Consider the following 16,974-nt stretch of genomic DNA (forward strand, 5'->3'; position numbering starts at 1 on the left):
AGGTCAAACAGCACATATGCTTGGGAATGGTCTCCTTCAGAAAAGCCTCTCTCTGTCTGCCTCCATCCCTCCCTCTTTCCCTCCCTCTTTCCCCCCTCCCTTTCAAAAAACACATAGGCATGCACACACACGCGCGCACACACACGAAAAACTTATTAGTGTTTTAGAATTCTGCTTTGAGTGACATCATTTCTTGGCCAGAAAAGTTCAGGTTAAATATAAATTTATTAAGCAAATATATCAAGGTAAGGGTTCCAAGCTTCTCAAATGGCACATTCATAAGAACATACTCTAGCTTAATTCTTAAATAAAATTTGAATGAACTAACTTACTTTTTCCTGCTGTGTTTGTGGAGCACATTTGCCTTGTCTAGTGCAAGTATTCTCTACCAGAGTCTTCTCTTTCTGCCCAGGAAGCAAAAACCAAACCAGAATGCAAAGGTACCTCACACAGTGAACCCAAACAAGACGCACAGCAAATCACATTCATTCACAATCTTTACTGATGTACATCAGAGGACCTGAATAGAACTACTTTGGGGGTCTAGACCTGTGATTATACCAGTATAGGGAACTCCCAGGGAGGAATTTTCTCTGCCAGTGTAGATTAGCATGTCTTAGAGTTGCCAACAGGGCAATGAGAAGTTGCCAATTGCCCCACGGCCACGTAGCCAGTAAGGGACTGAAGCTGGACATTAGCTAGGCTGATCCTTGAAGGATAGCTCTTGATTATTTAAGAAGCCTTTCCAGCTCAGTATGACCAGGCAGAATTTGTGATTTGCTGGCACTGTCTTTGGGAACCCAAGTTCAACTCCTCACTGTGAAGTGACATCAGAATGGGATTTTTAGTGGAGACTCAGAATATGCATGAAAATACTTGAGTGTGTCTATGTCTCCAGCTAATCTTTTCATAATCTTTTCAATCTCTTTTTAAATCCCCCATGGCAATTATGACAATGGCCTGCACAGTGCACACTGTTCATGATTGGACTCTTCACATCCATGACTCTTCCAGTCATGGACTAGAAGCCAAAATTCATAAGATTGTGCTACCAGAGCTTTGCTTTCCTCTGGGTTAATGGACTTGAAGTCACTGTTTCTCTTTCTTCCAGAGGAGTATTGGAACTCTGCCAAAGACAGCTGAAGCAAGGTTCCACCCTGATTGTTTGGATAAGAAGACTACAGAAATCCTGTTTACTCTAAGTGCCTAATGGGCAGAGTTTGTAGAACAAAGAGAGGAACATCCAAAGAGGGGTTTTTCATTTATGGCATCTCTTCTACACTATGCTTTCTGCCTTGGATTACTAAGGCAGATAGATACATCTGGGCTATTACTGAGTTAAACATTTAAAGAAGGGCCTTCAGTGTATATGCCTACAAATTCAAAATGACAGCAATTTAAGCCATAGCTTCAGCCTAATGGTTAAAGGGCCTTCACCTTTGAATCCGGAAGACTTGGATTCTGACTAGTTCCCACTTCGATCTCTATTGGCTATATGGCCTGAGGTCAGTCACTTACTTCTTGGGGCCTCTGGGCAACTCTCAAAATTGCAGAACAGGTACTGATCTGCATTAGTAGAGGGATTGTCTCATTAGGAGTTCCCCACATGAACGAAATCACAGATCGAATCCAAAAACAAACACACAGCTTTGTCCTTTGTACACAAACAGGCTGGTATTTGTTATCTTATTCTCTTCCAGAGGGAATATAAGATTGTCACTCTCCTAAGATAACAAAGTCAAATAGATGAAGGGCTAGATTTTCCAAACAAGTCAATTTAAGAGGAGCTTGCTAGCTATTTTACAAAAGGATTCACTATGGGAATTAATCATTTATGTATTGAGTTCCCAATTTTATTGAAAATATAATTCCATTTAAGCAATATTTTAGAAAAAACCATCTACTATATGGAGTAAGGCACACCTCTTTAGTAATCTAATACAAGTTAGGAAAATGATTCTAAGATCCCCCAATTTCCAGTCATTTGCCTAATGCAAACTAACATTTTTTAAAAACCAATATCCAAAGACATTCAAAAGGAAACCAGCTCAAATGTTTTCAATAATCTTTGACAAAAGAACTGCCATAAATATTTCCAAAAGGGAAAGGTAACAATATCACCAAATAGTCATCTTAATCAATTTGAACTTTTGCCAGACAAGACATATATCCAAATCTGGTCGAATAATTAAGACTACATCAGACAGCTACATTAATCTGGAATCCTTTATGAGGATAAATCACTATTTTCATACTGCTCTGTCCTAATTCTATACAATAGGACACAGACTAGTTCCTAAATGAGGATCTTGAGGATGTTATCAAATTTTATTCCTCAACAGCTGAGCTGAAAGAGTTCCCTCTCAGGACCAACAACTAACATTATCTTTTATCAAAACACCGGTTATAATTATTTTAACTTCAAGGTTCCTTCTTCTGTCCTCAAGTATCATTTTGAAGACTCACCAAATCATAGAATTTGAGGGTTGGAAGGGACCTCAGTGGTCACTGAATTCACAAATAGGTTTGATCAATAAAATTAAGCCCCTGAAATGACGGCTTCTCTCCATGAGTATTCAATGGAGACGTTCAGCCCATGGAAGAGAAGTCTAAGGGGAAGAAATTGTGATGCAATGTTCAAACACTTGAAGTGTGGTCATATGTAAAAGGGATTCAGGCTGTCCTGACAGGCCCTGGAGGGCAGAAGTAGGACTGACCAGGGGTTCAAGTCACAGGGAGCTAGATCTTGATTCTGTTTAAAGAAAAACTTCCTAACAATTACAGCTTTACAAAAATGGAATGACTGCCCCTGTCAAGTAATGACTTTCCTGCCACTGAGGTCTTAAAATGGAGGCTCTAAGTCTACTATTAAGGGATTTTGAAGGCAGAACTAAGGCTCTGGGTAAGGGTTGAACTGAGTTCCATTTCAACTCTGAGATTCTATGACACTAACAAATGGATCTGAAAAAAATTCATCAAATTTAACAAAGCAATTGTATCATCACAAGCACCCTGAGACTCTTTGTAAATTTTGGCAATCGTTAATTAGCATGTTGTCTCAGTATCAGAGGTCTTGACTTCAAGTGATTCTTTTGGTCTTTTGCAAAGGACCAGAGTTCAAGTCCTACTTCTGATTATGCTAGCTAGGTAATTGTGGGCAAATCACTTACCTCTCAGTGTCCCAAGCAACTTTCTTTGAGTATAGGCTTCAGGTGAGTTGCAATCTGCATCATTGGAGGGGGTTTCCACACCAGAAGTTCCCCATACTTATAAAATCATGACTCCGGACCCCTTCCCCCAACCCATCCAGAAAAAAAAAATAGCAACTCAAAAACTGTCTTCTAGTTTCTGGAGAGGTGATTCTTCATGAGTGGTGAGAATATTCCCACCAGTGAGATCATAACTCCTTGAATGATTAAAGTAATACAATAAAGTGAAAAAGGGTTTGGATTTAGAGTTGGCGACCTGGATGTAGTCCTAGCTCTGCTACTGGCAGAACACTAGGCATCTCTTAGCCTCAAATTCTCATTTGTAAATATGACTATTGGACTTATAGATGATCTATAAGGTGTCTTTTGGATCTAACATCCTATTATTCTATTCTAGTCATTGCCAGAGAATAGACATTGCTTACCTATAAGAAGGTAGTATTCATGTGCAAAACAACATTGAATAAAGAGGTATTCCATAAGAACAGAATTTTCCATACAACTCAAGTTTCACCTCTACTTTATGTCCTCAAAGATTTATATGCTTTGACCATTTTAAAAGAAAAACTTTCTCAAATGCTTTACATATTTCCCTGCCTTTTTAAACAGAGTATATTTCTATACTTCAAAAGATCTGTGATTTCTCCATTGAGGATATTCCCTCCACTAACACAGATCACAATTGCTCCATGCCTTAGTAGAGGATCTCATGAGCTGCTATAACCAAAAATAAATGTAAAATTAGGTGAATAACCTTTTGGTAACGATCCACATTGATTCACTGATCTATTATACCTTAACTTTAGGCTGTTTTTTTCCCTTATTATTCAATTCTCAGATATGATTCAGAGAGTTGATGCCCATGTAGGGAATCTTATTATTTTGTACGTTACAGTGACATGAAGTCACATTATGATTCCTGGAGTGCAATATTCTGTCTTGGCTCTCCTGCTCCCTGCTATTGAGAAATTACTATATAATTTTGGACAAATTACTTAATCTATCTGGGGCTCATCTTAATCTATCAAACTGGTTGGACTAGATAATTAGTGATGGTGGTAATATCACTTCATGTGACATTGGGTCATCTTGTATTACATTACATGTAACGGGTATTTTAAAAAACCATAGTGGTTATAACTGCAGTTTACATATTAGTATTTGTTGGAGAGAATAAAGAGATAGAGAAATTCTCTTAAGAACCAATAAGATACTCCAAATTAAGTCAAAGTATATCTAAATATTAAGTGACTTTGAAGCAAAGGTGGGCATATAGGAGGACAGTGAAAATATATTAGAAAATGTGGTTTGGGATCAAGAAATAAAAGATGTCAAGGATTTGGAGAATATATAGATGCCTAATGCCTATGTAATGCTTCAAGAAGAGAGTTGGGAGGTGCTAGACAGTGAAGTTAACTATATATTAACATACAAGAAAAAATAATTGCTGATGTGGGAGTCATTTCCGAATCAGAGGTCAGTGGTACAGTATGACAATTGAATTGTCACAAATATCAGAACAATGTAAGACTGGAGAAAGAATAAAAATGGGAAGATGTGATACAATGAAAATGGCTCCAACCTAGTCAAATTCAACAAATTATACCTACTGAAAAATTGGAGCTAGATTGGAAATTGGAACTAGAATGGAAAGTTTAGCCTCTAGAAATCGATTAACACAATAAGGAGGCCAAAAGAGCTCAGGAAACACCTAAAATAGGTCTATTCTGGAGGTGACAGGTTTTGTGGGTGTTGAGGAATTGAGTCTCAAGATATCCAAAAGTAGGGAAAACACCAAATGACTGGGGGGAAAATAAAGACTAGTATTGTCAAAGAGCAAAGAGCAAAGCTTATTAGGTTCATTAGCATCCAAGTAACATGAAGTAGATTCTCAGTCTAGGATTTTTGGAGAAAATGGACAAGAGTTATACAGAATGAGAAGGCATGGATGGTTTCCAATCTGTACCGTCAGAGTGAGTACCCACAATGATGCAATCACAGAGCCATATGCAAATTGATTCTAAGCTATATAGTTTAACATGTCACTGATACTGATACACATTTATCTAAACATCATTTTTTTGTAATTGGCTGTTTTGGCAGACAAAACCATACATACAAACAACCTGAAACCTTTTATGTTGTAATAGAACTTTGCAACTTTTAAACAAGTACTCTTAAGAAAGAAATGGCATAGACAACATTCTAATCAAACTGGGGGTTGGGGGAAAACAGTAGCAAAATACCTCTCCAACATAGCTTGCTGAGTTCTAAGAACCAAGATGCTCATCTAGTGGTCTTACCTAAAATGATGTCATTCACATCATGGATGCCTTGGCACCACAAATTTGATGCTCAAGAAACGATTCAATTGATAACTAAATAATTCTCTACAACAACCTCAGATTTTAAAATAATGAGCCTGGCTTGACTAGGGAGATGAGGAACTATGGGTTGTTGGGGCAGGAGGGTTCCATTGGGGCAAATGCTCTTAAAACAATAAACCCTCATTTCACACCTCTTTGACTATATGTCTATGTCTATATCTATATTTTTTAGGGCATTGCAGTTTATAGATAAGAGAAAACATTTTCTTCTTTCTCAGCTGCTTTTCTTGAACTTGTATTAAAAAATGTCGCCTCTATTTCTGGGGTTTTTCCATTAGCTAAACACATGAGGTGTGAGGGTATTCAACTAGGAACCGATTTCAGAATATGAAATATCTTTTAAGCATTTTAGATATGCCATGTTCTACGTCCCAAGGAATGTGGTGATGATTCTAAAGTCGGACAATCCATGCTAAATTCAAAATTTTGTATTAAGAAAACAAAAGCATATTTAAATGAATTCATTAAAATAGCTGTTTTTTCACAAATATTCAAACCATCAACAATTTTCATTTAAATAACGTCAAGAAATTTGAAATCAGTACTAATATATATGTATATAAAGATACATTTAGAATCTAAGCCTTCAAAACCCAAGTTTACACTACGGATAATTCATGACAGAATGCACCAACCTTCTGCTTATCAAGGATTTTCATAGCATAATACTGCTCAGTGGCCTTGTGTTTCACAAGCATGACACGTCCAAATGATCCAGTTCCAAGGGTTTTCTTTCTCTCAAAGTCATCCAAAACAGCAGTATTCTATGTGTAGAAGTGTAGGATTGATTACCAAATCAATTCAACAAGCACGCAAGTGCCTAACAAATGCAAGGCACACGGAATTTACAAATGATGGGGTATCACGCAGAAGAGGAGCTAAGACTTTTTGTTTGGCCCCCAAGGACAAAACTAAGGGCAATGTGAGTGGAAATCGCAAAGAGCAAAATCAAGACTTATGATAAGAAAAAAAAAAACTCTAGCCAGTAGAAATATATAAAAGTAAGACAGGCTGCCTTGAGAGGTCTTTAAGCAAAGGTTGAGTGACCACTATCCAGAATGCTGTAGAGGGGTTTCTTGTTCATATATGGGCTACACTTGATGGTCTCTGAGGTCCCTTCCAGCTCTGAGATTCTTTGATCTTGGACAGGAACTCAGATGGACAATGAGCTGGACCCAGAATTAAATAGTAGGAGAGCAGGTGGGATCACCTTTGGGAAACTGAGTAACACCTTCAATGATCTTAAACTGCTCCCTGACACAAAGATTCATCTCTTTAATAACATTCTCCTGGTCATGCTATATGGCTACAGGATTGTGATCTTAGAAAAGGAAAACAAAAACCCAAAAATTGCACATGACCCGAAGGGGCAATGGAAAGACACATGGCAAGGGTAAGTAGGCTGTGACATATTACTAACATTCACTTAAATGAGAAATGAAGCCAAAAAAACATCATCAGAGACATGTATGCATGGAGAACTGTTCATGAATGAGGCATAGTAGCTCCAAAACCCAAGGATTATACCGGTATCCACGAAATATTAAAATAACCAAAGAAAGAACTCAGGGCATTGCGTAGACTCACGGAATCATAGAATCACGGAATTGAAGGGTTGGAAGGGACCTCAGTGGCCATCTAGTCCAACCCGTACATGAAAGGAGTCCCCACTATGACATACCCGACAAGTGCTGGTCCAGCCTCTGCTTGCAGACCTCCAAGGAAGGAGCCCCCACCACCTCCTGAGGCAGCCCATTCCATTCCTCTATGGAGGATTTATGGAAGGAAATAGACAAGGATTGCACAGGATGAGAAGTTGTGGACATGTTCTTATATGCACCCCTGGAGGGAGTGCTCAAATTGATGGGGTCAAGCATCCACCAAAGCATCAAAGCACAGGATTTGATAGGATTCCAGAAAAGAATAGGGTGCATAAAAGAGCACAGACTTGGAATCAGTTTCTTCATCTTTAAAATAAGATGCTAGATTTGATCTCGCCCCAACCACAGCTCTAGAATGCTATGATTTTATGAAAGCATTCCTTATTTTTAGGATGGGAACACTAGGTTACAGGGTAGTGGAAGTGGGCATTCCCCTAGTGCCTGTTCAGCTGTGGGGATATCTGAGAAAACCATTTCTCCCAGTAGCAATGGTTTTTCTATGACAGTGGGGCAGGTGAGGTGGGAAAGCCAACTGGTTTCCTTTCACCAGAGAACAACCTAATTCTTCTAACAGTGGCACAATGGTAGTACTAGGTCTTCCTCTGATTTCTCCCTCCATCATCACTCTACTCATAGTCACTGTCCAATGGCAGCAAAAGCAGGGAACTGGTCTCTCCCTCTCAGCTGCTGTGATTGCCCAGTTTTAACTATATAGATGACTGAAAGGAAAATCTCTGGCTACTGATCATTCTCCAATCACCTTAGCAGAACTTGGGGACAAGGTTAGGAAAAAGATCTCCCACCCCAAAAGGGAAACTGTCAAGATTTAACACAAAATGTATAGTATTAGTCATCTACAGATGTTACAAATTCAAAGAATTTTTTTTAAGAACATTGTTTTTCAAAGTGTCGTTGATAAGACGAGTGGGCTTTCCAAATCTCAGGGATTTTGCCTTAAAAGCAAAGGCATCCCATGAAAATGTAACTAAGAATAAGCTACACTCTTGAAACTGGCATGTTTGTTATGACAGTGTGTTAGAGGGACAAACGCTTTAGTTGCTTGAAAAGCGAGCTTGAAAGAAGAGAATTTGAAAGTAAGAATTTGCCATTGGATCTCCAACTCTGTCCAGTGTAGAAGGAACTCTGATTGTGTATGACCAACCTCTACTATTTTTAAAAAGAATTATTTCTAGGGTAGACAAGCTCAGATCATCAAGCTAGCTTAGCTTATAGGAAATATTCCTTAACACAATCTCATTCCTTTCACTTTGATTCTCCACTTAACAAGTAATTTTCTGATTGTGTAATTTGTTTCTTAGAATCATCATAAGATCATAGAATTGGAGCTGTAAGGGACCTCAGAGGTAATTTATGCCAACCTCTTCATTTTACAGGTGAGGAAACTGAGGCCCAGAGAAGTTCATTAACTTGCCCAAAGTCACATAAGTAGTAAGAATAGGGCCAAAATATGAATCCAGGTGCCTCTGAGCCTTAATCTAGCACTCTTTCCACGGCACCCATGGGGGGAACTTAGCAACCAGGAGAGGAGTGGGCCCCTCTAGGCAACCGGTCCAAATTTGCCGGTCAGAAGTTTCTTCCCCATTGTAAAATTGTAAATCAGCATTTGGGTTTATGAATCAACTTTTTGTTAATAAGGTTAACTTGAATTGATGCTCTAGAGGTTGATTACCCTCGGGTGAACTGACAAAAACTGAGTTTCTGAACCTTCAAAGCTGAAAATTACACCCGAGAATTACAGTACGCCCACCAGAACATCCTCACAGAATCACAGAATTTGAGAGTTGGAAGGGGGACCTTTAAGCAGTCCCTGGGATGTGAAGCCTTGACTGAGCAGTCAGTCAGCAGGTTTCTTTCTGTAATTCCTTCTCTTAACTGAAAAAAAAAATCACACCACTGACTTGATGGTTCTTTTGGTAAAAATTGCTTTCATTTATATTTCAACTTTAATTTTCCAATATTTTATATCTTAATAAGGAAATTTATTCAAGGCTATATCCTTTTAACTGTAATCTGATTAATTTTTACTTTCTCAATCTGCCACCATAGACCAGTTGAAGTATTTAGTGCAGTCATACCAAAATAGGAGTGCTCTGGGTGTGTGTGTGTGTGTGTGTGTGTGTGTGTGTGTGTGTGTGTGTGTGTGTGTGTATGTCTCTCTCTGTCTCTGTCTCTCTCTCCAGCTAAGGTAGCATTTTACCCCCAAAAAATCTACATTTAGTACAAAATATTCGTTTCTGCCAGGCCTTCCTTTTTTTTTTCTTCCTACTCAGGGTATTCCCTACCTCCTACAGTATTTCTCTGTTATATAATGTTTTAAATAGTGTTTGCCATTATTAGTATGACTGCATTTTAAATTATAAGTCATACCCCCAAAACCTTGGCAGGGATTATAAAATTACTATGATTATTTAGAATTAAATATTCTTTAGTAGAAAGATTTCTTAAATATTTATAGTTCAATGTTAAAAAAGTCTTTCAAAATTCACTTTACAGCTAAAATCTCCATCTTCTTCTTTAGTTTCCCAAAGAATTAAAAATTTATAAAAGAAACCATCTTTTAAAAGTTATTCTTAATCTTATCTTTCAAAATTCAAATTCAGCTTATATTTGTTCCATGTGTAAACTAAGGCACTGTGCTTAGAAATGAGAACAAAACACTTATCTAAATTCATCTTTTTACCAATGAACTTATATTTTTAAAGGAATCCTTATTCAACTGGTATGATGGCAGATATTAATAATGATTATATTTTTAAAATTATACAGCATTTACACTTCTAGACAACAGTACTTAACATTACTGGTAGTTGAGAATAGTAATTATCAAATATTTATACTATGACCACTACAAGAAGCAGCATGGCATAATAGAAAGCTGGCAAAATTAAATTTTCATCGAAATTTATAAAATCAGTAGCATCTACATTTGTTCAATGTCATAAGATCCATATTGCAAACTTTAATTCAGTATCTTTTCACTTTAAGCATTTAAGCACATCATAAGTCGTTGCTACATTCACAAAAGTTTTTAAATTGATTTATCATTTCAGGAACTAATCAGGCCTTTACTTTCTATAAGATTTTTAAAGTAACAGAAAATTTTAAAGATTGTTTACCTGGGTGGGATTTTCCCATTTCCTCAAGAATTCTTCCTTGGCCTTGGAGAGGAAGTCTCTCACTGAAAATATATAAAATACATTTTGTTTTGCTAACAATTATTTGAAATAATTATCTAATATTAGTTATGGGTACTGTAATAACTGTGTTAAAAAGCATGCATCACAGAAAGCAATAGCAAGAATACAGAACCACAATAGCATAACACAATATAGAGGCCTGCAGTCAGAAAAAACACTGTTCTGTTAAATTCTAATGCTTGAATTTACAGCAAGTACATTAAAAAACTATGCAAAGGCACATTAATATGAGACCAAATTGTTTATTGTTTCCATAAGAGTAACAAGTTCTTCATTTGTTTCTATTTTGGGGTATTCAATTTTAATAAATGCATTTAAAGTGTTTTTTGTTTTGCTGGGCCATGCCAAAAAGTGATTAACAAGAAGTAATTATTTGCAGATAATTGTTTTAGGTGTTTAAAAGCAACTGATTGGAAAACATCTCCCAAGATTATAAAAAAAAGCTAACAATGTTAACAAACAGCACAATATAGGCAAATGAGAACATAAAGTCTGGCTATGCAGAAAGTAGCTATTGCAGTATACAGATTGTGAATCATTATTTTCTCCAACAAATGCATATTTTGGCATCCAAATGGTAAGGCAGATTAACACCTAATCCCTAATATGATGTCTTTGTTTAAAAAATTATGTCTTAAAAAAATTTCCAAAAGTGACTTTCATCTCCCTCATTTATCTCTCAATAAAGGCACAATGCAATTTAATGAGTGTTCAATGATGCCAGACAGTAAAGAACAGAAGTTTTGAAAAAGAGAATGACACAGACCTATGCCTTAATTTTGGAACTTCTAAATTTCCTCTATTTTTATCCTTTCAGCCCTGTAGTTTCATTTTTTTCTTTTTCACCTTCCATATCCAATCCATGATCAAGTTTTGTTAGTTCTATTTCTCTATCTCTCATTGACCATCCCTTTCCCAATATAGAGGAGATGGAGAAATAGAACTGATAAGACTGGACAAGATAAATGTGGATTATATACAGATTTTTTTCTGGAGTGGGGGCCAGAAAGAAACCATAGGAAGGGAAAAGAACAATACTTTTTTTTTTCAGATAATAACAATATATCCTATGATAAAACTACCCCCCCATGCCAAAATCATTAAAGAGCTGCCTCTATATACCAAATATATGACTATTACTTCCAAGATCTAACTAGAAATTATACAGTCATTATAGAGGACTAACAAGACCTTATTATGCAAATTATATTAAGTCTCCTTAGAGATATGCCTGGGGCACCGAGAGTTAAAATATTTGCCCAGGGACACACACAGTCAAGATCTCAGGTCTTGACTCTAAGCCCAACTCTATTCACTACACCACGCTGTGTCTCATATATGTGGCTATCTATTCTAAAATTGCAGGTTTGATTTTAAATGTATAGTTTAATGCTCTATTCTATTATGAAATAAACCATACAATTTAAAAAAAAAAACAGCTTAGGTTGTAAGACCAAATAGGAGATTAATTATCCTATTTGAAAAAAATAGTGGGTTATTATTTCCCTCTAAAGATTGTTCTGGAAAATTTTTAAACAAAGAAGTCAGAGAAACAATTTTATCTGAATTTCAACGTCTCTTCTCGTAGGATCATGCTTAGAGGCAGAAGGGATCTTAGCGGTCACTTATTATCACCCCCTTCATTTTGAAGATGAGGAAAGGGAGGCCCAAAGAGCAGAAGTGACTAGCCCAAGATGACATAGGCAGGAAGTAGCAGAGCCAACATTTGAAGCCGTGTCCTCTGGCTCCCAATAGAGCATCCCTTTAACTATACCTCCCCTCTCCCCATGTCCAAATATCCCAATAAAATCTTCACACATACCTTATCTCAAGGCTGGCTAGCATGTTTGTTTTCATATCATTGCAAGTAAAAATCTTAAATGTTGGGATTCACAAAAGTATTCAAATTAAAATAACCTGATTATTTTTAGGAGCCAGGTGTAAGAAAATAAATCTTCTTCTCTAATTAAATGGCTTTCATTCATTGATTTATAAGATTATTTATACGAAAGCCTTAAAATGGCACATTAAAATCCCAATGAAAGAAAAATGAGGAACTTACATATTAACATTGGCTCCTGATAGTAGGCTCTTCATATTTTCCAGTTTTTACAAGACTTTTATTTAGCTTCTCTAAGTGAATGAACACAAAAGCCTCAACACATTTTTAAATTTAATGTAGTATTGGCTCTAGTCTCCCTCTGGAAAGGAAAGTCTTTTCCCTTCATATCTAAATATGTTTTAACAAATAACTGAAGAATTACAGATATCAGAGACTCACCATTCATGCTGAAAATCAGCCTTTCCAAAACACATCGCTCATAATAACCATCCAACAGTATTGTGAGTTATGCTAATCATTAGAGGTAGAAGCACTAATCCTATAAACACATTCACTGGAAATGGAATATGCCACACAGAAATGGAAAAAGGCTTTTCTTCCTTAAGAAAGCTTCTGGAAGGAAAATCCAATTAACCAACCCAAAATGCCACCAGCTACCACCAGAGAACAGCTAAGATGTGCATAGCTAGTATTGTCTATCACACTGTCATCTAACCATCCTCTCCTCTTGCATACACCACCACTACAACACAAATTTAAAATGGCAGAGGAAAAAAATGCTCAAACACCAGTATCTTTAAAATGTTCTCGATTATACCTAGCATGAATTGTTACCATGGCAACATTAGACCAGAATTATCAGTTCACTTGTAACCAAGGAGTAGTCCCTCTAAAGCTTTAATCAATCCAAGCATATAGGATTCTTCTCTATGTTTTCGGTGTTAGATGATTTTAAATGTACCCTCATATGTCATTTCTAGCACTCATCTGGCAGTAACACTTCTTATAACTCTCAAAGATATAAGTTTATTCATGAATTACTATGTTTCTCAAACATAGTGTTTATTTCTCTATTCCATCCTGAATCTGGCAAAGGCCAAACAACAAAATGACTTGTTCTAAATATCCTTCAATTACACTCAGATCTTATTGCTAGCAACCGATTTTACAGATACTAAAATGCGCGCGCTGTTGCATGTGACTATTGCAATGAATCTTATTACCCAGACTGGCAATAGCTTTTATTTTTCATGGGCCAGGATGAAAGGGAGCTACATTGCATAGTACTGCTAAGATAAACTACTCAAGCTTGCTATACTTTGAAAGTGACATAAAACGTAACATTAAATATAGCCACATTTTAAAAGGAAACCTACTAACATTTCTAAACTTCCATTAAATTCAGTATTACAAGTGCTGCTAAGCTTCTTGTCCCTTAAAACTGGTTTCATCCTGGCTTGCTGATCATATTCAAGTGGCCACTAAGATGACAAAGATCAGAAGCTATTGGTAGTGCTTGGTGCCATATGGAGCATTTTTCAGAATCTACTGGCAATATGTCAGAGGTGCTGGCAAATCATAGAAACCACTCTGGACACTAGTGGAATGAACAATGTCAATGGCTGAATAATTTAGGTTCAAATTCCCGCCATACCATTTACTGCCTTGGATAAGTCATTCACTTCCTATGTGCTTTCATTTCCTTGCCTGCCAAAAGCAAATACTCCTAAACCTATGTACCTCATTTTGGCAAGTAATAACATGCTATTTTTTGTTCTTTAAACTTTTCACAACGTGTATCCTTTACTGGTTTCCCAACTAAATTGTCAAATTAAAAATATATATCTAAATAAACCAAATAATTATCTTAAGAACTTGGTGCTTCTGGAATAGCAGTTAGACAAGTCAGGTCTTAACTATACTCTTTAGAGACAGAGGTTCATTGTAAGACTTATAGAGCAAAGAGCAGACACAATGTGATTTTTAAATAAAAATTTAAAGGTCAAAATCGAACAAACAGAGTGAGTTTTTAAGTGCCACAGAAGAGAGCATTTTTGAGTTGGCTTCATAGAAAGAATCAGACCAATATATCACTATGTCATTTCAATTGTAGGGTCTATAGTAGCTCTTTTCCTCTGATTTTTTGAAGGAGTCAGAGCAAATAGAGATATTTCATGTGTCCAGAGGTGAGCCAATAAGGAGGCTACTTTTCTGGCGATGTTCTAGAAAGGGCATCAATTAAAATGACTCTAAGAAACTTCTGACATGGTGCCAGATGTATAGGGCATATTAAAAGGTATAAAGAGCTCATTATGCCCCCCCCCTGCCCCGCTTATCTGTATCACTGAATAGGAATCAACTTCCTGCTACTAGATAGTTGTAAATCAAAAACACCAAACCCATTTCCAAAGACTATCAACATCATGTGGCTACCTTATCATCTTAGAAGCAAAAAATAATGGAGGTAAGTCTGGTTGAATGGTATCTTAGGTCTACTTTACAGTCAACAGACTTAATAGCTCACAGATCTCATTTGTTTGACGCTATACATGCTAACCTCTTTGCTTAGTGAATTTCCTGAAATAGCACCTTAGAAACAATTATATTCACCAAATTATCATCAGTGTACATGACATTCCATTTCCTTGTCAAACAAGCTATGCAAGTAAATGCTTTCTACATCTAAGAAGAACAGAACACAGCTTGTACACAAACAGTTCATATTCTAAGTGTGTTAATATGCCAATTCTCCTTTCATTAAAGAAATGAAGGAAGGCTGCTATTCAAAAATTTTCAAATATTTTCTATTATTCTATTGCATTCTATCCAATAAAAGAAGTTAATTGAACAATTTAGGGGAGAGCCTAATATGAGATAGAATTTAGAGGAGATGTTCCCATTTTTACGTAATTTTTTAAAGTTAAAGGACAAAGTTCCCACAGATAGTTTGATTTCATATTTTAGAAAAAAATATAATCTAAACACTTTAACATGACCTGGAGAATATCTGATGAATGAATCAAAATAATTATTACTATTTTGTTATAAAATTGTAGTCTTTGATTAGCCAGAAATTACTGATTATATAAAACCATTGAAAAGTTATAGAAGACAATTAAATGTGTAATTCTATAAGTAAAATTTTAATTAAAACAACAACATGAAGCTTTTAACTTTGTAGAACCCTGCTTATAATGCTGAAATGACTCTCACAAAGTGCAATCCAAGTGAAAACACTGTGAAGGAATCCTTCGATTCAAAATACAATCAATTTCCACAAAATTTGAGGCTTAGCATCTCCAAGGACTTAAAGCAAATTATTTTTAATCTAGTCCTTTTTCTCTGGAACTAACAAATTAATAAATACCAGGGCTAACAAAAGGCCAGCATAAAGCCTATCTACTAATAATCAAGAAAACCAAAGCTGCATGAGTTAGGAAGTAATGCGGGAGTAGCTTCAACTTGAGCCCACAAAATGTCCTTCTATGAAGGAATAAGTAGTTATGAGCCATAAAAAGGCTCTAGCAACATGCCATTCTTTAGATCCAATTCAGTCATCAACTTCTCACAGCTTTTGTTAGTTATCTGCAAGTCGAAGGCTACCAGAGGAAGACTTACTTGATCTGTCCCATAAGGCAGTGTACTCAGAGAAATGAAGGCTCTCATTTTCCAGAGCTGTTTTCAGATCATGGGCTGTACCCTTAGGCTGTCTATGAAACAATCGGCTAGCAAAACCTTCAAGTTTTTGAAGAGTAGTGGTGGTCCCTGTACACTGGTTACAAGGCAGCTCCCTCTTAGCTGCCATTCATCTACATGAGACTTTTCAATACCAGAGACGATGCCCAGAAGAAGCTCGATAACTTCTAACATCGAAACTAAGAGCTATGCAAGTATCAAACTTCCTGTTTGCAGGGTATTCAAACCACTACTGCTGTTCTGTTTCCTGTTATATCAAACAGCACATTTCTGAGCTTTACTTAGTAAAAAAATTCTCATTTCATCTCAACTAAAAGGTGGTGATTTAAAAAAAAAAACACCCTGTAATATCTGCCTTAAAAGCTCTGACTTTAACAGTCTTTTAACATAAAAACACTTAATCATGAAATCAATAAACATAATGGCATTTTATATATGGTAGTCTAAAAAAACAAATAATAATTTTTGAAAATAAACTTATTACAATCTATATAGAGAATTGAAAGTCAATAAAGCAACCAACTAGACCAAATTAAAAAGTCAACGTTGGTGCTAATATCTATTACCAAGAAATCTAGCTCCCCCCCACCCCAATGAATGTAGGCAGCATTTTCCTTTCCAATGAAATTATACTTAGAAGCCTCCAGGAACCTTCAGTTCCTTATCTGTCTCAGTAAGGTACTATTTCACTAAATTTAAAATTTATCATCTATGATCAGAAAACTTAAGCACCTTGTAGTATTTAATGGCTATCTTGTGAGCAAGGTGCAACAGAATCCTCCCTGTGCATATGTACAACATTGAGTTTGCAAATTCTAACTCAGGCTACTTGGAAGGCAACAATCTCAAGGGAGAGATTCTCTTAAATATACCTTATTCTAAATTTCCTACCATCTGCCTAAATGACAGATATGACAAAGGTGAACAATTGCCTAAGCTAAAAGCAAATTTGGGAAACAT

The 16,974-nt window shown here is 36.3% G+C and overlaps 1 protein-coding gene across 2 annotated transcripts in view; it reads right to left on the minus strand.

Moving 5' to 3' along the window:
* The window catches only part of PRKACB (protein kinase cAMP-activated catalytic subunit beta), a 35,253-nt gene extending 19,130 nt beyond the window's left edge, over nucleotides 1-16,123 (minus strand). The window contains exons 1-4 of one of the 2 annotated variants that reach the window (XM_036758044.1): nucleotides 15,937-16,123; nucleotides 10,395-10,456; nucleotides 6,232-6,360; nucleotides 333-404 (exon numbers count right to left, since the gene is read on the minus strand). In XM_036758044.1, coding sequence (XP_036613939.1) covers nucleotides 333-404; nucleotides 6,232-6,360; nucleotides 10,395-10,456; nucleotides 15,937-16,123 — 450 coding nt within the window. The remainder of the gene's footprint in view (nucleotides 1-332; nucleotides 405-6,231; nucleotides 6,361-10,394; nucleotides 10,457-15,936) is intronic. The other variant, XM_036758043.1, reaches the window with a different exon arrangement.
* Between the last annotated feature and the right edge of the window lie 851 nt (nucleotides 16,124-16,974).

This window comes from Trichosurus vulpecula, chromosome 4 (genome assembly GCF_011100635.1).
Source record: "Trichosurus vulpecula isolate mTriVul1 chromosome 4, mTriVul1.pri, whole genome shotgun sequence".
NCBI lineage: Eukaryota > Metazoa > Chordata > Mammalia > Diprotodontia > Phalangeridae > Trichosurus > Trichosurus vulpecula.